A 26115-nucleotide genomic window follows, 5' to 3' on the forward strand; every position below is an offset into this window, starting at 1 on the left:
TGAATTGTATAATTTGGTACTATTTCAGCATAATACAATATTTCTATACCATTGCTACATTTCTACATAGCAATGCCAAATTACGTCGATTGATGCTAAGGACGTCAATCACTGGATTGTCTTGTCCAGACTTGATTATTTACAGACTGCCATCATATAGCTGAAATAATGGTGATTGTGGCGTTAAACAACAAACAGACATAGCAATGTCTAAATGCTGTATACTGACCAGCAGTTTTTAAGCCCATGATCTTTGCATTTGAAAGTATGATATAGATTGAAGACGACTGGGCGACGAGGTGTCTGCACAAAGTTCAGGTCATATTTGCTTATTCGCAAAAGTTTTAGAAGGCGAAGTAAAAAAAATTGACAAAAACAAAGTTTTGTTGTTTTGTGACATCTTTACCTCGTCAACTAAGAACTGATTCCCCACATACACTCACAAGTTTGCACATAAATTCACAACCCTGCACATACACTCACAACCCTGCACATACACTCACAACCTTGCACATACACTCACAACCCTGCACATACACTCACAACCCTGCACATACACCCACAACCCTGCACATACTCACAACCCTGCACATTCTCTCACAACCCTGCACATAAATCCACAACCCTGCACATACACTCACAACCTTGCACATACACCCACGACCCTGCACATACACTCACAACCCTGCACATACACTCACAACCCTGCACATACACTCACAACCTTGCACATACACTCACAACCCTGCACATTCTCTCACAACCCTGCACATAAATCCACAACCCTGCACATACACTCACAACCCTGCACATACACTCACAACCTTGCACATACACCCACGACCCTGCACATACACTCACAACCCTGCACATACACCCACAACCCTGCACATACTCACAACCTTGCACATACACCCACGACCCTGCACATACACTCACGACCCTGCACATACACTCACAACCCTGCACATTCTCTCACATCTGCACATACACCCACGACCCTGCACATACACCCACGACCCTGCACATACACTCACAACCCTGCACATACACTCACAACCCTGCACATTCTCTCACAACCCTGCACATACACTCACAACCCTGCACATACACTCACGACCCTGCACATACACTCACAACCCTGCACATACACTCACAACCCTGCACAAGCACAATGACTACTGTTCAGATGAAACCAGTCCCACACATTGCCTGAAACCAATAATGATAGTATTTACTATCCAGGATGTCAGACAATATATTTGACAAATCTAGAATCTGGATAATACTATTAGTTGTTTTTTTCATATAGGATTTACAGGAAACATTTATCAGTAGAAATTGAAAAATAAACTTATAAAAACAGTACTGTACAATAACTGTTCCTGCAATTTGTTACCAGGTCATTACTTTGTTCAATATTGTTTTCATCGACACATGATAAAGTAAGTCACAGCTTAGATTTTCATCACAACACCGTTCTTGTTTGAAGCTCATATAAAGGATTGTAAAAGCACCTGTAAATTTGGCCACAGAATAATTCAAAATCCACACTTTGCCTTATTCTCCAACCCACTCCTAAATATCAAAACACCTTGTAGAACCAAGCCAAGTGTTGTGAATCTTGTCCAGGCCGCATACAGCTTGAAAAGTCCTATGTTAGTCCCGTGGCAGTTGTTTCACTCTTCCTCATTGGTTCTCTGCCAGGTACATTCATCTCAACACAAACTCCTTACCAACATTTATTTGTTGTTTAACACCGCACTCAGCAATATTCCATCTATATGACGGTGGTCTGTAAATAATCGAGTCTGGACCAGACAATCCAGTGACTGACATCATGCACATCGATTCACGCAATTTGGATACGATGACATGCATCCACCAAGTCAGAGAGCCTGACCACCCGATCCCGTTAGTCGCCTCTTACGACAAGCATGGGTTGCTGAAGACCTATTCCAACCCAGATCTTCACGGATAGGATGGTCCATACACATATTGTTTGTGATGACCTTTGAACTGAAAATGTCCAAAATTGAAACCAAGGATTCCACACAACTTTCCATCTTCCATCTTCACATGCAGCACCTCGGACTGCCTGTGTCTACGTAGTCCATATTTGGTTTCTTCCGTCCCACTGATCGGACTCTCTGTGTTATGAGTAGGTCTCCTTCTCTTGTTTTCTTTTTTCTAACCGTTTCTTTACCGATTTTGGCAGTTCCTTACTCCACAGACCATTCTCGATCTTGAACTCCCTGCTCTGGTGCTGCACGGCACCATGCTGGATCTGGAAGTCACACAGCGCCACAAGGGGGCGTGTCAGCGGCTGAAACATACATGACATAGTGAGTGAGTGAGTGAGAGAGTTGGGTTGAACGCCGCTTTTAACTGTTCCAGTTATATCACGGCATGTCAGCTTAACGTGGGAGGAAAGCCTGAAGTGATGCAGGTCTCAGACATTTACCACTTCGGTGAAACCCATGAGCATGGGTATAGTGCTGACAAACCTAGAAACATAATCGGGGCGAACCGGGATTCGAACCCACAATCATAGGTTTCTGGCATGCCCTAGGGGCACAACACTGCACAGCGACTGGGCCATCTGTGCCCCGCGATATAGCACTTGGAAAAAAAGGGAACAGTTGTAAAAAAATATCCCCACGCTTTAACATTAACGTACAACACCCGTAGCAGTATGGTTGCTTTGAGGAACGGAGTCCTGAGCCTCATTCCATACAGTGATCTTAGTGCAAGATGATCACAACTCTCATACTTTAACACAGATGTATGAGAGTCTTAGCGCTAAGATCACTCCGTAGAAAGGAGCCTGGAGATAGTATGAGTATGGTTTTATCTCACGTTTGGCAAATTTGACAATACCATGGGGGTCATCAAAGTGGGTATCGAATCTATCATCATACCTCAGTGGCGTGAACAGTTCCTCATATCACTGGTTTGCCGAGCCAGACTGGCCTAGTATAGCTGGATCTCTATACCATTTGGTGCAAGACACTGCAAAAGCCTGGATCTAAATTATAACCTAGGTGAAACGGAAATTCGAACCCTAGGCAGTGTCCTTTAAGATAAGGAATAAAACTTCTCACAGGCAGTTGAAATCCTACACCACTGGGACACACATGCTCCTAATTTTGCCAGAACTTTTCATCGCTTATCATTTCAGATATACGATCATTAAAAGTGACCCCTTGTCCTGGTGAGCACTTTAACTGCCAGGGGCCATTAACAGAATGTGGGCATCGATGACAATTTATCAATGATCAAATATGTAGGGTAAATGCGGAACTTGAGTAGAATCTGTTGTCTATATTCAGTGGAATGGGTTTCAAATATATAAATTGATATGGGAGAATTAAAACAGGGTCATCAGTGTGGTGTGCAAACACTTCAAACACTGGGCTACTCCAAGGCAAACGTTTAACTTAGATCTTACTGGATAGCACAGGGGCTTGTATACTATCCTTTCATATATGGGGTGGTCGGGTAGCCTAGTGGTTAAAGGGTTTGCTCGTCACGCCGAAGACCCGGGTTCGATTCCCGACATGGGTACAATGTATGAAGCCCATTATTGGTGTCCCCCGCTGTGATATTGCTGGAATATTGCTAAAGGCGGCGTAAAATCATACTCACTCACTCACTCACTCATATAGTATACTTACACTGGGTGTGACCATATATCTTGTAGCTGCCCTTTTTTGCATTACAAGCCCCTGTGCTAGAGAATTGATATTCATGACTTCAGGCACTCCATTATTTTGTGTCAGGTCCACAATTAATCCAGTTTACATGCTAGTAGTTACAAACTATCATGACTACATGGACACACAAACACTAGGCATGCTAAGTAACCTAAATTTAACAAATTGGTAATAAAACCACAGTCCAAGAAATATAAATTGTCTGAACCTGGCAAACCAGTGACTGAAAGCATGAGCACCCATGCCATCAGATCACTATGACACAATCGACCTATGCATGGAGCCTGACCACCTGATCCCCTTTAGTAGGGTCTTACCACAAACATGGCACACTGGGGACCTAGTCTCCCCCAGAATCCAAATAAGGTCACCAAAAAAACTTGAGTTTGGGATTCGAACACTACACTCTTTATAAGAAGGATCTTTTCAACATTTTTAATACTACAGCAATCAATCAGCAGTCAAGCAGTCAGTGTCATAAACGTTTGAGCCCACTTGCCCGAACTTGGCTCTAAGCATCAATTTCAGTAGGGCTAAGTGTTATAATCTATTATTAGCTTGTAAGGCAACCTCTTTCAAAGTGTATTTATATCTACCAGTGATTGAATATTTGTTTGTTTTGACCTCTGGCTAAACGTGCAACAATCGCCAGTAACTTGGGGAAAGGTGTAAATCCTGCTGGGGAACCATGCAGGTAGTGGAGGTACCGTACCCCTTGCTGGCGATCTATAGCCCCATTTATATATCGTGTTGTGGGGGCGGTCGGTTAGCCTAGTGGGTAAAGCATTCGCTAGTCACGCCTACGACCCAGGTTCGATTCCTGACATGGGTACAATGTGTGGAGCCCATTTCTGGTGTCCCCCGCCGTGATATTGCTGGAATATTGCTAAAAGCGGCGTAAAATTTCACTCACTCACTCACTATCGTGTTGTACCCCAATAATCAGATATTTTTAATGTTCCACAACTAGTTTTAAGTCAGTCGGTGATATATTGCTAGTTATTATACTGTCCTTTGTTGACAGTTTTTATACATATTGTATAACTTGTTCAAGTCACATTATGGCTGAAATATTGCCGACGTGACTTTAATTAAACTCACTCACTCACTATTATTAGCCGAGCTCACTAGATCGAACTGTACAATACACGACTCAGGCTTCGGACTAGTGGCTACTGTCAGTGTAAGTAATGGGGAAGTACCTCTACTATTTCGGGTCTGTTTTCCAGGACTGAGATGGCGACAGCTCCAGACTCCAGCGTGGACAGGGCGCCATCGGTCGGCTGAGTTCGGATCACGTACTTACTCTTCTCCTGGTGGTTGATTTGTACCTGCATATGAATTTGAGACGTATATATCAGTGAACTACAGCTTTAGCTGAATATTTTGGGAAACAAGATAATAATCTAATTTCTTAAATATACAAAATCAACTGACAATAAACATATCTTTACAACATCGTGTTTGGAAAGAGTGGGTGAATGAGTGAGTGTGTTTTTAAGCCGCTTTTAGCAATATTCCAGCAATATCACGGTGGGGGACACCAGAAATGGGCTTCACACATTGTACCCATGTCGGGATTCGAACTCGGGTCTTCAGCATGACGAGCGAACGCTTTAACCACTAGGCTACCCGACCGCCCTTGTTTGGAAAGAAGATGGTTTCCGTGGTTATACCTTCTTTGGCAGCTGAATGACGTGGTTCTGGCAGTAAAGACCCTTTGCCTGGGCCCACGTTCCATCCAGCAGAACCAGGTTGTAGGCGACGTCAGTGGGAACATCGGAGATGTCAATAGCATCAGGGCCGGGATAAAGTACCAGCGTGTTGGGAGCCTGCAGGACTCTCATCAACTCAGGGAACCTGCCAAGAAAACATATATATATACGTTAATTTCTGAAGTTGTATAAAGAGCAAAATTAACAACAAATTGGAAACAAATGTCAATTTTAAGTTTTAAACAAAGATTAAATATCTTCTCCAGAATTGATATAACCAAAACATAAGATCCAGGCCCAAATATCTTAGACTGAAAACCTTTGTGAAAAAACTGTATCCATGACCGACAAGCATCTAGCCCACAGTTTATTTCAAACAAGCTATATAGCGGTTAAGGAACCATGGGAGCATAACAAGATCTTAGGGGAAAAACCCGTATTTTTGCCTTTAACCCTGAATTTGATATCTGAAACTCTAACCAGACTTTGCCTTTAGCCCTGTACTTTTGTCTAAATGAAACTGCCATTATTAGCATCACCAATGTTTCAGTTTCAAAATCTCTGCGAGGTTAACTGATCTAAAACTGGTACACTATATGACACAATCCATCATGTTGACATCTAACATGATAGTAGGCCCTTACTATTGGTAACCGTAGTAACTAATGATGAAGTCCATATTGAGGCAAGATTAAGTTACTATACAAATCACAATGATTTCTTACTTATGTTTAGGAAATCTCTTTCCCTTGTAAACATGACAAGTACCTTCCTTCAAGCCATTACAGAGCATGGGGGCCGTTTTTAGACATCTGGACTCCTGAAAATACAATATTGATACAGAAAGAAATTAATTATACACATTAAAAAGAGAAGCTAAAATATAGCATTTAAACAAAACAATAGGATATGTGTAAAGATATGATTATACTGACATTTACTGTAATAATTATAATAATATACACAAAAATTAACGGGTTATAGCGAAAACGGCACCTCAGCAAAACGGCACCAATTGGCAAAAACGGTACCTCAACTCGAGTGAAAACGGCACCTTAATTTTTTTTTACCTTGGTCAGATAAATGATATTAAACTTACATTGTAACTTGCAAACGCCAATAATTGTGAGATGTTAAAACAAGTCTACATTAGAAATTAGCCTCTACTCCAATTATAGGATGGAGATGGCGATCTCTCCCTGACCCAAGTACTCTCACAATGTTCTGTTGTACATGGACCAATATTGTGAAGAGGATGATGATGATGCTGATGATGGACATGCCACAAAACTGTATATATGAACATATTTACTTATCTGTGAAAACAGGAAATACAATGTAGATACATCGCATACATCAAATGACATGTAAATACATCAAATACCATGTAAATAAACCCTATATATTACTACAAAAATCGTTGTTATCGTTCTTAAAAATAGAGGTGCCGTTTTCGCCCGACACATAGTAGCCGTTTTCGCCAAATGCGGTGCCGTTTTCGACAGAGAAATCGGTGACGTTTTAGCCTGCACCCAAAATTAACATGCACAATCATGACAACTGTGCAATACTATAGCAATCACGTATATTCCATCACGTGCTAACAGCTACCTCAAATGGATGTTGGAGAATATAAACGCTTGTCTTTATCTCCAGTCGTTCGTGTGGCAGGTAGGGACACCAACAAACTCTCAGGGGACGCCTTTAAACAGAAAAGCACATTACAACAGCCAGTCAGTCAGTGAGTGCGCGAAAACTGTATGAGCTCAATGGTCAATGTTTACACCACAACACACCGACCTGCAACGTGGACATAAACTTCTCCGCGAGTTGATTGCTCCGTCGTTTTTTGTTTCATTGGCAAAGTCAAACAATTGATCCATGAAACTTTCCTCGGATGGTTCCTTGACGCTCAAAGCGTATGCCATGTCCGTGTGTTCTTCCTCGGCACCCATCGTTTTGTCAAGCTCCTCACAGCGTAGTGTAAGGGAGATAACTCCATTTTACTACGAACTCTCGACATACCACTAAAACTCGATGAAGCCAATAAAAAATAAGTTAATTTAGTTTGGGATATGGGAATGTTTGGAACCTACTTACTTTTTCGACTGCCATTGATGTTTATGAAGTATCTCATGACAAATAATACGATCTTTTCATTTCATGCGACTTGTAATGTAGTACATAATATTTATTGAACATTTGACACGAGCCCAAGGGAACTGCTTGAATAAAATAATATAAGATATTAATGTTATTTCATTATCGGGGACATTTGGAAATTAAGTGTTGCCTTAAACCGATAATAACTCAGTTTAAACATGTCACTAATCATAAAGACTGGAGACGAGCACTAGCTCGAGCGCAGTCCCCCTTTTTAAAGATCATAAAATATTGGGGATTCAATTTGTTTGATACAATATATTTGAAAAAGTGAGCGAGTGAGAGCGTGAGTGCGTGCGTGCGTGCGTGCGTGCGTGCGTGAGTGAACGAGTGAGCGAGCGAGCAAGTAGGTAAGTAAAAGATAAATATTAACAACAAAGAAGTAGAAGAAGTAGCTGTGAGCCTATGCTGTTCATGAACATATCCGCAATTCATGGGCTGAACGTGTCACATCTCATGACCTGTATGATGGATTATGTTTACATAAGCAAAGAGTTTCATTAATATAAATCACGAATTTATTCACATTATTCACGGTTGTAAGATCACGGATTGACAATGTGCTACAAATCAAAGATAATTGAGGTCTGTTTCCAATTAGTCTTACTAAAATGAAATTCTAACTGTGTTAATATATATTACATGTATAATAATTTACTGAAGAAAGAAAAATTGATTGTGTGCAATCGTATCCTGGCGATTTGGATCGTTGCTCATGCTGTCAAGCACTGGTTTATCTGGTCCAGATGAGTCCTGTTAATCACAGGCTACCATGATATATCGTCGGATCATGTGTTCCCGGACATCATACTTTTTCGGACGGCCGTGTTTATCGCGAGTACACGCGCTATAACGGGAAGTGTAGCATCTAACAGACATTGTAATTACTCAGATGGTGGCTTGTTTTTCGTTGAAAGTTTCTTATTAAAGTGAATGAGATGTTTTACAGTTGTTCATGAGATTAGAGAGAAAACTATCATTTTTTTCTGAGGCGTCCGAAAACCCATAACACGGGGATACTAAATTTGTAATACTGCTGATCGCTACGTAAAATATTTTCATCTATTCACTCAAGGAGATGCTGAACATGATGAGGGATCACAGGCACAACTGTGTGAAAATCTGAATTGTATGTTTTTGGGGGAAACGTTTGACGGAGCGAAGAATTGGTTGTTTTCACTCTGATCTGAGCAGATTTTCGCAAAACTGGCTCATGATATTTTTCTCTCTCGATCATCTGCCAATCGTTATACCTTCCATGACCCAATAACACCACATTGTTTTATATACATTTAAGGCACTGCAAATCCGTTATTGAAACAGACTGAAAAAGAAAGCATACACTTGAAAATTGGATTTGTCCAAACCAGTACAAACGTTATCAAAACGTTACTAGACTGAAAACAGTCATCAAATACATCACCATCGAATAACCATTTCTTGTTTGTCTCATTTTTAGCCACCATCAGACAAAGGTGTAAACTTTCTTTTGCCCGGCAGTTTACATGCCACAGAAAGAGATAATGAGTTACCAAGCTATTGGACAAACATTAAACATCGAGTAAATATAAGTAGGGAGATGGAAGCTGGCACACGACAGGTTTTCGAGGTGGGTGAATATAGAAATTTGTATGGTGTTTGTGTAGCGGCCATAAAATTTCCGAGTCCCGTGATGGGATTCGAACCACGGACCTTCTGATCACAGGTCGGACTCCTTGTCAACATGACCAAAGAGGTTAACCCCGTCAGCAAGCTGACAAGGTAAGGATGTCATCTGTGGGATGACTCCACGCCCTGCTACATACTTCCCCGTCAACAGAAGGTACGTCCCAGACCGCATAGTAGGGTACTGAGGCTTATTTTGCTCAAATCTATTATGAACGTGCTCAGCCCCATGTTGGGCGCCAACGTAGTGGCCATAAAATTTCCGAGTCCCGTGATGGGATTCGAACCACAGACCTTCTGATGACAGGTCGGACGCCTTGTCCACACAACCAAAGAGGTTAACCCCGTCAGCAAGCTGACAAGGTTAGGATGTCATCTGTGGGATGAATCAACGCCCTGCTACATTTGCATTGACGTATTAATTTAGAAGCGATTAAGCATGCGGGCATACGATAATTGGGTGACGGTTTCAGAAGCAGAGAGGAACAGCGTCTTGGCTGCATTAGTGTGCAATTGTATACTTCACACATATTTGGCTACAGGTTTCGTGATGGAACTGATTGATACTCGCATCTAACCTTCGGCCCTCGCCACCGCACGGACACTCCTCGCATAAGTTCACTTGGAGTTACTCCTCTGTGAGGGTTCTAGGACAGGAGCCAGGACCACATTCCTTCTTGTCAGAGCCGGCAAATGAGGGTCGGGATCACCTTGTGGATGACAGGGCGCCATTGTTTCCCGAAAGGGGTGATTGGCTCAGACTCGACTATTTATGCAACAGTGATATAGCTGAAACATTGCTAACTGCGAAGTAAGACCTGGTCGAGTTAATGGGTAGTATATAAAAATTTAACTACATGTACAATCGATGCTCATAATGTCAATCACTGGATTGTCTGGTCCAGACTCGATTATTTACAGACCGCCGTCATATAGCTGGAATATTGCTGAGTGCGGCGTTAAACAACAAACAAAAAAAACCCCCAAAAATGTTCAAATCTAAATTTACATATCCATGTATATGTAAATTTAGATTTGTCAAGGCGGAACCAACGTTACATTCCAAAAACAGAGATATACGAATAATATATGCGTTATATAGTACCATTATAATCTACACATGTGCTTAAAAGCTTTACCCCGGTTGTGAGGCAAATAAGTGTTTACGTGTCATAAGCCTAATCAATTGAAAAAAATATTGTTTTATTCCCATGTGTCATCTATTCAACTATCATTTCCCGAATGGAACCCAGAAACCATTTGCATGATAGTGTGCTTCTCTGTCTGATTACTGTAATACAACATGAGAAATAACATTGCTGAAATTCAATATACGTGTGTTCAATATTAGCTTTAGGGAAACGTCTCCGGAGGACAAATTCAAATACATTCCCTTCCTCAATAAGTGTTTTTATCTGCTATCAGACACTGATATCACACAATACGGTCGTGATAATTTCCGCTTGAGCTTTGATGAAGGTGCTGACAACGGCACACGAGACCGACTGACTTGAATTGGTTGCCATGGCTCTCTTCCATTTATTCGTTCCATGGACCTACACAACATTTAGCGTCATTGTCGCGGGTGTGTGACTGAGAGGCGTCTTTCATTTACCTATCTTATGTGGACATATGTATAGATGCTGTAGTTGATGCTGATGATGCTGGCGCGCTCGTGAAACCTATACCGGAAGTAATTACCATCTGTGAATTATCTGTCAATACTATCATTTCTTGGGTAAGGGGTCCGATTGCGCTTTGAAATCCCTAAAGGGGACGACAGAAACGATTTTAGTGATGAGAGTAATTCCAGGATTAAACGAGTTTGGTGAGTGAATGAGTTGCGATAAAGCTGCTTTGGGTGATGGTGTTGTCATATCACGGCGTGTCAGTTAACTATACTACACGGGTGATGCAGATACATGGCTTGGTAAAAGAACAGTCCTCAATTTCAGGAATTGAGGCAGTCTAGACTTTCAGTTGGAATAGTATTTTATATTTATTCTCTGGGGGTCTGGGAAAGAGTCTAACGAGAACCCCACGCTGTGACTTCTTGTACGTCAAGGGCTAAATCGATCCTAGTCAGAGTCGGCACATTTTTATGTTTCATGAAAATAGTTTACTGGGTTATAGTGTATTGTGGGCGGCCCGAGAATCTCCTCATTACACAAATGAATGAAGTCACAAGACCTTGTCTTCTGTGAATCATGTGGTCATTACATTTACTTCATTGCGTCATGTGACTCTTACCCAGTTACGTCATGTGACTTTAACAGTTACGTCATGTAACTCTTTCACAGTTTTGCCATCTGACTCTTTCATAGTTACGTCATGTCTCTTTCACAGTTACGTCATGTGGCTCTTTCACAGTTACGCCATGTGACTCTTACCCAGTTACGTCATGTGACTTTAACAGTTACGTCATGTAACTCTTTCACAGTTTTGCCATCTGACTCTTTCATGGTTACGTCATGTCTCTTTCACAGTTACGTAATGCACTCTTTCCCAGTTACGTCATGTGACTCTTCCACAGTTACGTCATGTGGCTCTTTCAGTTACGTCATGTGGCTCTTTCACAGTTACGTCATGTGGCTCTTTCACAGTTACGTCATGTGACTCTTCCACAGTTACGTCATGTGACTCGTTCACAGTTACGTCATGTGACTCTTCCACAGTTATTTCACGTGACTCTTTCACGGTTACGTCATGTGACTCTTCCACAGTTACGTCATGCACTCTTTCACAGTTACGTCATGTGACTCTTTCACAGTTATATCACGTGACTCTTTTACAGGTTCGTCGTGTGACCTTCCATAATTACGTCATGTGCCTCTTTCACAGTTACGTCATGTGACTGTTTATATGTGAGTGTTGGGGAAAGAAGATACGTATCCTCCGGCGATGCTGGTGAATTGGACACGTCTTCGCGGAAATAATGACACCGGTGGTTATTTTAATCATAACAATACTGGAGATTATACCATTTGTTGTAATAACGCATGAGAACAAACAGAAATAATTACATCGATTAAAGTATCAATATGCATGACGGTCGTGATACCAAAAACGATTGTCACTGATGATCACGGTTGTTTGTTTGTTTGTTTAACGCCGCACTCAGCCATAAATAATCTAGTCATGTGACACCAACCTGACATAATCGAGTCTGGATCAGACAAACCAAATTATAAGCAAGGATCCGTGCGGTCGGAGGTACGCTGACACTCTATGTAGTCACCGAGCCTGGAAGGTGCCAACCCCCTTTTGCTCCGTCGGATGTTGACATCTTGCCGAGGCAAGGGAGTTTCCACTGGACTTTTATAGTCAGTTAACTCCCTTGCCTCGGGAAGATGGAGCCCTGTAAGTGGTATTCCGGATGCTTCAGTTTAGTACGCTGGAAGCCATGTTTATGTGGTGCGCGGATGTCAATATTTTGCGGATGCATTTTATTTTTCGTCTTTTTTCTTGAAAAGAATGAGAAATCAGTAAAATATTAGCCCTAAGATTAGATGGTTGTGTCTTAAACTTCACCCCAGAGTTTTGTCTTCCGTCATCCCCCAGAGCTGCCATCCAAGGGCAAAACGTACGCTCTTGGTCACATTCTATGTGGAAATCCTAGTCTAATGTCCTTGCCCCAGCTGTGCACACTGCTGTGACCACAGGTACTGGCCGATGACAAGGACATTAAGTGGTATCCCTAGTGTGGGGGTGTTGGCACCATGATTCTGACCCTCCAACCCATTAGACCAACTCTTCCGACCAGCACAGGTTGCTTCGGGCCAAGCTACCCCGGACTCCCCACAGTGATGACATTATTAGAATATACTTGGTGACACTGATGGTAATTATGATGCTGATACTGATAAATACGGTAACAACAGCAACCAGGAGGCTTCTAATGATTGTAGCAAAAATGATTATCCTGATAATAAATGACCCTCAATGACCTGGTTATGGCTTTGATAACTAAACAGGGACTGCACCAGCCGAGGAGTTGACAAGGTACATCTGCACGCTTCCCGCACCCAACAAAGCTCCATTGTAGTGGTGAGAGTATGTGCAGGTTTAATTACTGATTAAACGTGTCCTTATTCTCCCCCGGGGCCAGACAAAGGAGCTCTCGCATACTTGAATATATTTAATTTAACCGAAAAGATAGTTAAATGTCAGAGACTTGTAAGGGGTGGACGTCGTTTTGTGCATACATACATTTTTATCTCACTTGAGCGGCAGTTTACATAACCCCTCCTTCACGCTTCGTAAAGGAATTGTAGATTTGATTAAGCACCTACTCGAGGTATAATCAGTATTTACTGCTAAAACAAAGTATATATTACAAGATCGGTGTATATGTACACGGCTTCAAAAGGTACGTCATGTTAATATGCTGCAATAGATGTCATTGTCACCTATACACTCATTGCGCGAAACTCCGTGACATGCTCCCAATCTGAAATCTACAACCTTGTCTTCCCTGACAAGTGATGCTCTCGTCAAACTGCAATTGCGGCCGTTTGACTGGTTTTACGGCGGGTTTACGCCGATATTTGCTGGTTGCGAAGGCTAGGTTTGTTCACCCAGAGCTTCACGATTTATGATACCGGCGCCCAGTCACGCAGAACCAAGTACCCCGAGTTAAAGACTTTGCTAATGCATTGTATATTGACAGAGGGGTTTATATGGTTGATTATCACCCCTGGCAGTCACTCTCTTGTGATCATAGAGCATAAAGATCTCATCTCGTGAATCTTGTCAGGTGCTTCCGTTTCCTCATCTTTGATCATCGCTTTGATGTAACTTTTATAGGAGAATAAACCCGCCACCTCCCGTTGAACTGTCCAAATGCATACCTTGACGCATATACCACGAGGCACCTAATTGAAAGTTTATATACTCAATCTTGGGTTTAAACACAGCAGTGACGTCATGGGACGATAACAATTAACAAATTTGTTTAACTATCAGCCAAACGAAGCCTACATGTCAAATATGTACAGCTGGCAATTGGTAGATCTATATGTCTGTCTGTCCGTCCGTCCGCCCGTCCATCCATCCCTCCGTCAATCAATCTATCTACCAGTATCCATCAATCCATCCATCCATCCAGCTGTACATATTTGACCTTTTGGCATCGTTTTGCTAAGTAAAACTGTTCCTATATTTCCTCTAATTATGTAAAGATATCTACTTACTTGGCAGCACATTCCGCAGTCGGGTCAGAGAGGCTGGTCCTGGGTTCGAGTCTCAGATTCGCCCTGATTATGATCCTTGGTTCGTCAGCACCATACCTGATCCTGTGGGTTTCGCCAAACAAATGTCTACGACATGTGTACCATTGAGCTTTCCCCCACTTGAAGCTAACATACGGCGTACTGGATTCAGGGAGACGATTCGCAAACTGTGTGAACAAGCAGGCATTTGAAAAGTGAATCAAGACATTTTAATCATAACCAATCCTTCTCGTGCCGCATAATCAGTGTCCCCGTGAAGATTCGGGGTAGAATAGATCTTCAGCAACCCATGCTTGTCGTAAGAAGCGACTAACGGGATCGGGTGGTCAGGTTCGCTGACTTGGTTGATGCATGTCATCGTATCCTAATCGCGTAGATCGATGCTCATGATGTCAATCACTGGACTGCATGGTCCAGACTCGATTATTTACAGACCGCCGTCATATAGCTCGAATATTGCTTTGTGCGGCGTTAAACAACAAACAAGCAGGCTTTGACGATTGACACTGGCGTTTCCACACAAGGGTAATGTTAGCCCTGCTCACCGTAGTGTATAGCGACGGCTGTGCTTTGAGTCCACTGAACGTTACAAGTGGTGCGAAGGAGTGATTGATATGGGTTCAACGCCGTCTTTAACTGCTCGGAATTTCAGTCATTTGACGGTTGTTTGAAGTGGTGAACTAGACAGGCGTTTATCCAGGCGTTTTCTAAAAACAATAATGAAGTCCCTGTTTTACCGAAATAAATACATATACCTCGCATTGTAGGGAAACAATAGTGTACCCTTTTCCTGTAGACAAGGGTCCAAAAATATAGTTCATTATTTTATTCATTTAAAAAAACATATTTGAGCATGTGTGTATGTTGGTTACATATTTGAGCTACTAAACATTAAAACAACATGCTCACCTCAAGCGACCTTGACGCAAGGGACACAACTCTACGCAGTGCATTGTGGTACCTAAGACAACTGTGACATCGCCATCTGGGCAGGTACATTGTCATTGGGGTGCGAACATTGTCATCGGGGTGCGAACATTGTCATCGGGGGAACATTGTCATCGGGATACGAACATTGTCATAGGGATACGAACATTATCATAGGGATACGAACATTGTCATAGGGATACGAACATTATCATAGGGATACGGACATTGTCATCGGAGGAACATTGTCATAGGGATACGAACATTGTCATCGGGGTACGAACATTATCATAGGGATACGAACATTGTCATCGGGGTACGAACATTGTCATAGGGATACGAACATTATCATAGGGATACGAACATTGTCATCGGGGTACGAACATTGTCATCGGGATACGAACATTGTCATAGGGACACGAACATTATCATAGGGATACGAACATTGTCATAGGGATACGAACATTATCATAGGGATACGAACATTGTCATAGGGATACGAACATTATCATAGGGATACGAACATTGTCATCGGAGGAACATTGTCATAGGGATACGAACATTGTCATCGGGGTACGAACATTATCATAGGGATACGAACATTATCATAGGGATACGAACATTGTCATCGGGGTACGAACATTGTCATCGGGATACGAACATTGTCATAGGGATACGAACATTATCATAGGGATACGAACATTGTCATAGGGATACGAACATTATCATAGGGATACGAACATTGTCATCGGAGGAACATTGTCATAGGGATACGAACATTGTCATCGGGGTACGAACATTATCATCGGAGGAACATTGTCATCGGAGGAACATTGTCATAGGGTTACGAACATTGTCATCGGGGTACGAACATTGTCATCGAGATATGACCATTGTCATCGGGGCAGGTACATTGTCATAGGGACGCGAACATTGTCATCGCAATCAAACCTGGGTCTATAGTCTGAGGAGCGAACGCGCGCATACACGTGCATACCCATCCATAACAACATACATCGGATCACCTGTCCTCGAGAACACTTGTACCTACTTGTGTTGTACTTGTCTGATCTGAAATGGCACCAACACGTCATCCATGTGTCACATGTCATAGTCGATCTGAACAATGGACATGCTATGTAAGAATAAAATCAATTTAGATCACCTTTATAAAACAGATGAACATATCTTTAGCAAACAGACCATATTTCTTAAAAACACCCGATATTGATGAACGAAAATTACACGAATCTCCTCCGCGATCTCTTACCGATTTGCCATTTTATTGACGGTATCAATTCGTTAGCTTTTGGGACAAAACAGTCATCGAAGCACATCACGTAATAAAAACGCCTGTTTGCCGGCTATCATTTAAAATAAATCGTTGGATTACAGCATACGAGTATTTGCCAAAGACACACACATTACCATACGGGGAAAAAGTATCCCCCGGAGTTATCGATAACGCTTAAGACGTATTTGGATGATCGATGATGAAAGATGCTTGAATTATTATTCCCGTGGAAGCCGTGAGTGTTTCGACAGTCTTCTAGTTGTCTTTCTTTTTCCTCGCAAAACCCGTTTTTCGTTTATCGGAGCTACTTTTAAAAGGTGCTTGAAACGGCATTACAATTTGATCGTTTGAGAGAAATTCGATATCAAAGTACAATGCGAACGCTTCTTCCTGTCGACGATTTTGCACACAAACTGAATGATCTTCAGCATCCTCTGTGATACTTAATATGCCAATAAAGTATCTCCGAAGGTCAATATTTGAAATGAGAAAGTAGTGTAAAATGAGACTTTTGGTTTGAGGTAACAGGGCGATCAAATATGCCCTATGCACGCAATGCCCTGATTGTATAATATATACGCATTGTTGAATTATTTATTTTATACATATTACAGTGAAGCAGGTCATTAATAAAATATTTCTTTGATGTAACTTTCAATGAAACCCCGTTAAACCGTACTCTTTCGTCTCCAAGGAAACCGCCCTGGATACCAAATTTCGATTAACGATTATCAGTTGTATAGAAATAAACTGCTGGGTAAAAGTAAGTACACACCAGTGATTGATGGTGAATATATATGTAAAAATGGTTATTCGATGGTGATGTATTTGATACGAGTGTCATTGTTGTGTTTTGGACCTCACGTTTGCAGTGTTTCGGCGACTGTTTTCAGTCTATGGTAACGAGGCCAGGTCTCCCTATCGTCAACAGTGCCACCATACATAGCAACATGGACATGTTAGACTAAATGAGACCATTTCTTATACATGAATTGTAAATATTATGAAAAAGTAGAAACAAAATTAAAGCTCGAAACAAGAACGATAAATCTTTAAATACAATAATATTCGCAAATGTGTTTAGCTTTGATGCAACTTGAAAACTTGATATTAAGTTTAAAAGTATTACATGTTTATTATTAAAAGATGAGTAGATCTCTGTTTGTATTGTTCTATATTTTTTCTCTTTTTGGAATTAAACATACGTGGTATGCTAGAGCAATCTTTTGGTCATTAATCATCAAATGTCCCCACGTGGCATGGTCAAGCGTAAGGACTAACGTAAGGGCCAACATAAGGACCAACGTAATGACTAACCTAAGGACAAACCTAAGGACAAACGTAAGGACTAACGTAAGGACTAACGCAAGGACCAACGTAAGGACAAACGTAAGGACCAACGTAAGGACCAACGTATGGACCAACGTAAGGACCAACGTAAGGACTAACGTAAGGACAAACGTAAGGACTAACGTAAGAACTAACGTAAGGACCAACGTAAGGACCAACGTAAGGACAAACGTAAGGACCAACGTAAGGACCAACGTATGGACCAACGTAAGGGCCAACGTAAGGACCAACGTATGGACCAACGTAAGGACCAACGCGAGGGCCAACGTAAGGACCAACGTAAGGACCAACGTAAGGACCAACGCGAGGGCCAGAGTGAGAGCCAGGGCGGAGCCTGGTGTAAATGGAAAGTACGCTGGTAACGTCAAACATCACAATCACTGCTGAGATCGCAGCAAATTCCGACTACTTGGCGATTTTGTATATACGTAAACAGTTATCGCAGTAGTAAAGATGCTTCATCGAAGCCGGGGTATTTAGTAGCCGCTGTCCATCAAAGCAAGAAGGGGATGCCCGTGGATGGACGAACGTGTAATAAGCTAACGACCAATCAGAAGTGTCCACGCAACACTTCCGCTGTGCCGAGGATGGACGTCATAGCTGAAGGAGTCATCTCCGTCAAAACAGGTCGTGCCATGGGCCTAAATAATTTAGATCCGTGGTCGTACATTTGCCCTCCTTGTCGCCAAACTTCCAATACAAGAGTATTAGTCTCCACTCTGCAACCGTTGGCTTACATTTGAACGTAAACAGGTTTTATAAGTTTTATCAGTATTGGTGTCCTGATATGGGTTACCCCGTAGGGATCCGTGCTTAGGGAGGACCTGGTTGTCGTAGAGGGCGACTAATAAAATGGATCGGTAGGTCAGGTTGGTTGAATGCATGTCATCGCAACCCGATGGCATAGGATCCTGCTCATAATATCAACCACTGGTTCGATTGTTTAGAGGCTGCCGTGATAAACCTGGAATACTGTTGGCGTTAAATAACTTTCACTCACTCACTCACTCACTATTTTGCCATGGGTCAAGTAGCTTATATAATGGCAGCGTCGTTAATCATTCGCTCACTTACTGTCTCTTCGACCCAAATATTCTTACGTTAAGCTAACACAACTAAAGGGTCGGTGGGGTAGCCTAGTGGTTTACGCCCTCGCTCTTCACGTCGAAGACCGGGTTCGATTCCCCACACCTATTGGTTTTGCGCAGCCTTCCTTCATGATACTGCTGAAGCTTATAAACGAACACGAGAATCCTTTCACATACTCTTTTGAGTTAACAATACTAATTGTTTTTGAAGATCTAGTAATAGTATCTCCATGCAAATGGATATATCATATTTTGATTGAATATAAATAGTTCGACATTTTAGAATTTATGGTTTTCCCTTTCTGGGCCTCAACAGATAGAATATTATTACATTACCTAACATCTTTTGATAAGGAACTTCTTTATTCTGAGGAACACAACGTTTCGGAGTATATACTTACTCCTTCGTCAGGTGAAGGAATAAGTATATACTCCGAAACGTTGTGTTCCTCATAATAAAGAAGTTAACATCCATAAATTCTCTTCCTTAAGTGTGTCACTTCTAAATGCCATTCAAAGATTTGATTTTTGATACATTTACATTTTGGAGAATACCAAAATAAGTACCTCAATCAATATCGATATTAATTGTTGATGACCAGAATAAAATTAGATATTAGAAACATCCTTTAGAAAGGGGATAATTAGATTTAATTTAGTTTGGTTTGTTTGTTGTTTAAAGCCGTTCTCAGCAATATTCCAGCTATATAACGGCGGTCTGTAAATAATCGAGTATGGACCAGACAATCCACGCCATAGGGATCCACGCCATAGGGACACGATGACATGCATCAACCAAGTCAGTAAGTCTGACCACCCGATCCCGTTAGTCACCTCTTACGACAAGCGTAGTCGCCTTGATTAGATTATGAGAACAAATAACCAATTTGGTGCGGCCTTTTTAAAAAATAACAAGTATTGTCCAACGTTAGAATCGAACCCGGAATTTTGTGGGATCAAGAACGTCCTAATCATGTGCTCACACACAGTCCAGGTTCTCTGCGATAGCATAAACATGTAAACTGTCTAACAAAAGAAAGTATACACTTGAAAATTGGATTTGACAAAAAAATATTACTAACGTCTTCAAAACGGTTGTCTGAAACGGTCGCCGAACGTAAGGTCCAGAACACAACTATGATACCCGTATCAAATACATCACCACTGAATAACCATGCTTTGATTCTTTCATTTTCAGCCACCATCAAACATGAATGTATACTTACTTTTGCCAGGTACTTTACTTCATCTTAACGGCAACGTATGTCTTGGATTACATGCGTCAACGTGGTAATATTATTACGTTTAATTAATACATATGACTTCGAGTCTTCCAACATAACTTACACCAGAACTTAAATCTCCTTAACAGAGTACACGTGCGTCTATTTAATTATAACCTGTAGTTTCTTTGTACCAACACACCGTTGTTTCGGCGTCGCTTAACAAACGTGTGCCTCAGTGTGTCAAATGGGAATTATTTGCGACATCAACGATGCCTCATGACACGGGCGGAGGGTAAAAGACTCCTGACACTACACGACTAACGCTACACTTAAAAGACCCCGTTGGAGACAGATACATTAAGCGCCGTCGGGAGTCGTGTTAAAACTGGTTTTCTGTCTTTACGCGGGACAAATCTTGCGCTAACCTTGTCTTTTTTTGCACGTCTCTTTATTAAAAGATAGGTTGAGACACGCAACAGAATAAAACGAATGACTGCTTTCTAGACAGAGTCTAGTTTATCCATCGCCTCGGGGCTAATTTACATCATGGTTGACAGAACAGCGAGTTTTATTAGCCAGCGTAAATAAGGAACACATTATCTACGGCGTTACCATGTACCACCAGGTCGCGGGGCTCTTTCGGAAAAGGTGAATTTTACAACAGGGTATATGTTTGGTTATAATGATTCAACTTGATGAAACAATTAGGCCGCTACGATGAGACCACGTGATTCCAGTTTTGCGCGTTTGCATATGTAATAGAGATGCTTTTGTTTGACGTTTCTGCTTGAGGCTGTTTGTTTTTAGATGTGTGTTATAAATGCTTTTTTTGCAATGTTCTTTGTGTTTTGTAATTTAGCAAAACAAAAGTTTCAAAGCCCGTCAATGTAATTCAAATTATCGGCGACGAGTGAGGCAATAATTGTAGAGTGAGGCAATGACGCCAATTTGTTCGATTAATGCCATTTTTAATAGTATTTAATATGTCTGGTTTGCTTGTTTGTCGTTTAACGCCACTAAGCAATAGCGCAGCTATATGACGGTGCAGTCTGTACATAAACGAATCAGCACCAGACATTCCAGTGATTGACGTCATGAGCATGCATCAACCAAGTAAACGAGACTGACCCATGGCGTCTTGCACTTACGACATATGTAGGTTGCTGGGGACCTATTCACTTGTATACTTACTCGGAGGGAGGAGAGGAGGAGGGGTGGGGTCCAGCTGTATCCCAGCGAGTCAGCCGAATGATAGAAGATCAAAGTGATGCAGGTCCTAGACATCGATCACTACCATGATGACCCAGGAATACGGGTCGACTGCTGACAAACCAAGAAATGGCAAATCTGGGATTCGAACCCACGACCCGGTGCTGCACTGTAAGAGAAATTGATACCAGGGCGGTCGGCTAGCCTAATGGTTAAAGTGTTCGCTCGTCACGCCGAAGACCCGGGTTCGTTTCCCGACATGGGTACAATGTGTGAAGCCCATTTCTGATGTCCCCCGCAGTGATATTCCTGGAATATTGCTAAAAGCGGCGTAAAACCATACTCACTCACTGAAAGAGACATTGATACCAATTGACTGTGTTGAAATCCACGTTGCTGACAGATCAATTGTCATCATTGGGGACGTATTTAGACTGCACAGTTAAAGTAGAACAAACGCAACTTGAAGACGAGTACGCAGTCTGCTTCCTGTAGCGCAAGCGCAGCCTACCCAGGGAGCCAGTACGTAGTTCACCATAATGGCTGACCTCATGGCTACATGACTGAGAAATATGACATATTCCCAGCCTCTCTTATACGTAAACATTCTCATTGAGGGTGAGCGAGTGTATATTGCTTTACACTGCATACACATATTGTTTTTAACTCAAGTAGTGTGTGGGTCGGGTTTAATGCCTAATTATTGACAATAGTTCTGTTATATCACGTCATATGCGTGCGTGGGATACAAAGAATTCGACCCCTGTTAGCGAAACCCATTAGCACGGAGAAGTGAGAATCGAAGGATCATTATCGATGAGCATTTTGAGTCGAATACACCATAAGCGGAACCTGGCAGCCAAGGGACACAACTCTGCACAAGCTGTTCTGGTTGCCTCAACCATACACTCGTGCAGTGTGTAAATAGATGTAGCAATGTGAGCACGCCGTTGTTTTACATGAATACCTCAATAAACGCTAAAACATATTAAAAAAGTTAATTTATACGTCAACAGCTTCACAGACTGCCTATGTATTCATTAACGCAAACAAATGCTGCTTCCCAAGCCAATCAGATGTCACACAGTTACTTTCAATATATGTATTAAAACTTATAAAGTGGTCCATGTGTCATGATAACTAAGAGTACAATAATTATTTAAATTGTTTTAAGCTTGCGAAAACAATTGCAAAATAAACAGTACTCCGAAAGGTGATTTAAAGATGTGATGCAAGGATGCATATCTGGCATAGGCAAATCTATCACCCCTTTCCCCTAAACCCAGTCTATTTGGGACTTCAAATCGTGTTACATTACCATCTCCTGCAGAATAATAGGATATATGACGGTAACATTTGTCCCTGATGCCTTCCACAGACATCTAAGTGCAATGCAAATACAAGTACTGTACACTCTCCTGAGAACTCTCCCACGAGATCTTGAGAAATGAAAACGAGATCTCTAACCACTAGTACTATAAACGGAATCAGGAGACCCCCAGTGAGAGTTCAAATACCAGGAATGGTTGTCATAGAGATGAATGACACGTGACATGAAGGTCACGTGATGACATATGCTTTTTGTTTATAGCTAATAAAACAAAGACGTCTTGTTTCTACCAAAACAGTTTTATCGCATAACAAAATAACTATTACTTTGCAACAATAACACTGATATTCGACATTAATACGCCTGGAAAAGATAACATACTTTCTGGAAAGCTTTTCAAGTGTTTGTAGAACCTCTTATTCACATATAAAAAGCGTGTGATATGCGATGGCATTTCGGGTCGAATAATAGAAACTACGGTTCAGGTATTAAGACAAAGGGGGGTAACTGTAGTGGTGCTGACTCTCTAACTTGACAAGATGGAAAAACATTTTCAACTTCCTGTGCAGAATGACTCTTGAATTGGCTCCACGTGTAGATTTTAAAATATCGCTTGCTACCATCTCACTGTTTGTTTTTGTAGCTAGGACAGATTACTGAGGCTCAAAAGTCGAAGTAACAAACCGAGAAGTAAAAAATAACACCATTGAAAAAATACTATGTCAGCTGTTAGCTATTACGACAGGTAGAAAGAAATAACAGGTGAACAGGGAAACAGTTTCATGGATGAAGCCGAACACAATGGAGATATGAAACAAAAAGGATGGTACAGCCTATCTGACAATAACTATCATCAATTTGAAAATCAGAATTGTGTCTGGATAACCTTCAACTCCTAATCGGGATCTATTTATAAAAAAAGGTAGATTTTGTCAGTTGCATAATCACATAATGCATACATTTTATCAACGGTTTCATAATCATAAGAAGATAATTGTACGAAAGAGAACATGTTTTCCGACTTTGAAACATTCGCAGCAACACAACAGGAGCAGAATTCTTAATCATATTCAAATAAAAATGTCTGTTTCAGTTCCCAGGTCCCCTATTTGAATGCTCCCGATAAATGATCGCCCGTTCACGTGGAAGGGACATTCGTGAGATAGAATAACCCACTGTATGTTACCAACGTCACGAAAACACCCAAATCGCATTCCAGTTGTCAAACAGGAGCTAAAAAACTCACCCGATGCCTGTTCGGATGTTTTAAACATACGTATGCTTTCATTGTGATATTTTATTATTTCAAGATATTTATAACCCCAAAATGATAGGGTGGTTGTCGACAACAATGGTGCGTTGTTTCTGTGATGAAAGTGTGGTGAGACTAGGTAAGCGCGGCAACCAAGTGTGTCTAATTATTACATACAATGTACATTATCACTTGGTTCTATATCCTGTTTGGAAAAGCAATGTGCTGGGTTTTTTGCTAGAGAAGCTGAACACGGTGGAAACTGAGAAAGTTCAGATAACAGTTGAGATAAACAAACGTCACATTTGTGAAGCAGTAAGATTGCGATCGAGTCTGACTCACACAATGACGGTCTGTCTGGTGTCAATCAAATGGTTTCTATAACAACATAAATCTTGCCCAAAGTCAACATCCAGGCCTTGTAGATAAACAAACTAGCTGCATACAACCACGCTTTGGCACCTGTGTTTTAATTGGCTAGATTAGGCCACGCCTTGTGTGAATACATTAGCATATATCAAATACAGGTGACTGCCGGCCCCGCCTGCCTTTTTCTACTTATCACAAGGACGGATCATTACCGAGGCGACATGTATCCATGGAAATACGAGCCTACTAGAATATGACGCTGTCGGTCGCGAGGTGACTTGCTCCTTTTGTGTTTATTTTACAAGAGTAAAGGCATAATGAAGTAATTCAACACAAGTCCGTAGACCACTAATGGATTGATTTTCATTGTTACACGGGTCACCGTAAATACGTAATTTAACCCGTGTATTGCGGGCGTATGCAAATGAGCCGTGAGCACACATACAGATGTGCAGCGTTGCACGACTCCCCAGGTCAAACCGTGATTTATCTATATATTTTACAGTGTTTTACAAATACCATGCAGTGCAATATATTAATTTTTCATCACCAGCGGCTAGCCTGGCTTACAGTGAATGGCCTGTTGTTATGTTTAGCATCGCTTTGTTGACATCAATTTTTAATATCAGCTTTGTGATATTAATACAATATTGCCATTAAAACTCGTCATATTATAGTTATCATTCACTCTATAATGACAGTCAGCAAGGTCGTTAATATTCGGATAAAATGGTTAGGATTAAATTTCACAATATCCAACATGTGTTTAATTTCAACACCGAAATGTCGCTTTTATCATTTCAAGTTGTAAAAGGGTCCAGAACGCTCGTAGAATGAGCCAGGAGAGGATTCTTGAAGTCTCATCCCGTGTCGATCACCCACGTGTCAACAGCTGTCAGTCAGAGCGAGTGGTCTATATCATCATTAATGTCATGTTGATAGCAGGCTCTCTTGTACACTGGTGGTCCGCGTGCTTGGAGAGTGATAACTGAAGTGGCTGGGCGATACAGGATGCGATAACTGACCCTCATTGGACACGACTCTTGGCCTCACCTGGACATTGGCTGTAAATTAAGCTAAAGCACAGATACTGAAATTCCCTAACGTAAAAGTGTAAGATCAAATCTGTAATTTGTCTGTGGGTTATTTGGAAAATTCGAACATGGAACATTTTACCCATGAATATATTGATTGTTTTGTTTTTGTGTGCGTCTACAGGAATGTATATTATGTATGTCTGTATATATGTATATATGAATCATAATGTTTTGACTTTTAAAATTGCGTCTGTCCCGTAATGGAACGTTTCTGCAATAAATATCATCTTATCTTATATTCATTTTCTAAAGACATTTATGATCTGAAGTGTCACTCCAAACACATTCTTTCACGCAAATAAACAAACAAAACAGATTTAAGCGATTGAAAGTCTATTAATATTTCCGATGAGTGTATAGAGGTGTATAAATTATAGGCAAGAACTGAAAAATTGTCATGGTCAGTTCAGCACTGGGTGCGTACGTGGCCAAGAAGTACGTCTCCAATGTTCCTAAAGCATATGCATTAGCAACCAACAGGTA

General features: G+C 41.3%; 1 protein-coding gene across 2 annotated transcripts; it reads right to left on the bottom strand.

The window, feature by feature from the left end:
• Nucleotides 1–381: 381 nt before the first annotated feature.
• On the bottom strand, nt 382–7405 carry LOC124146823 (tRNA-uridine aminocarboxypropyltransferase 2-like). Of its 2 annotated transcripts, XR_007222546.1 has the most exons (7): nt 7232–7405; nt 7043–7133; nt 6157–6251; nt 5393–5576; nt 4919–5047; nt 785–2326; nt 709–724 (listed from the first exon to the last, which is right to left on the bottom strand). XR_007222546.1 is itself a non-coding variant. In XM_046517296.2 (6 exons), exons 1-6 carry the CDS (start codon nt 7384–7386, stop codon nt 2156–2158), a joined length of 825 nt encoding a protein of 274 aa, XP_046373252.1. In that variant the 5' UTR covers nt 7387–7405; the 3' UTR covers nt 382–2155. The 2 variants fall into 2 exon arrangements, 1 of the variants encoding a protein (XP_046373252.1); XM_046517296.2 differs by having other exon boundaries at nt 382–2326.
• Between the last annotated feature and the right edge of the window lie 18710 nt (nt 7406–26115).

This window comes from Haliotis rufescens, unplaced genomic scaffold, assembly GCF_023055435.1.
Source record: "Haliotis rufescens isolate VD_foot unplaced genomic scaffold, xgHalRufe1.0.p SCAF_1, whole genome shotgun sequence".
Classification (NCBI taxonomy): Eukaryota; Metazoa; Mollusca; class Gastropoda; order Lepetellida; family Haliotidae; genus Haliotis; species Haliotis rufescens.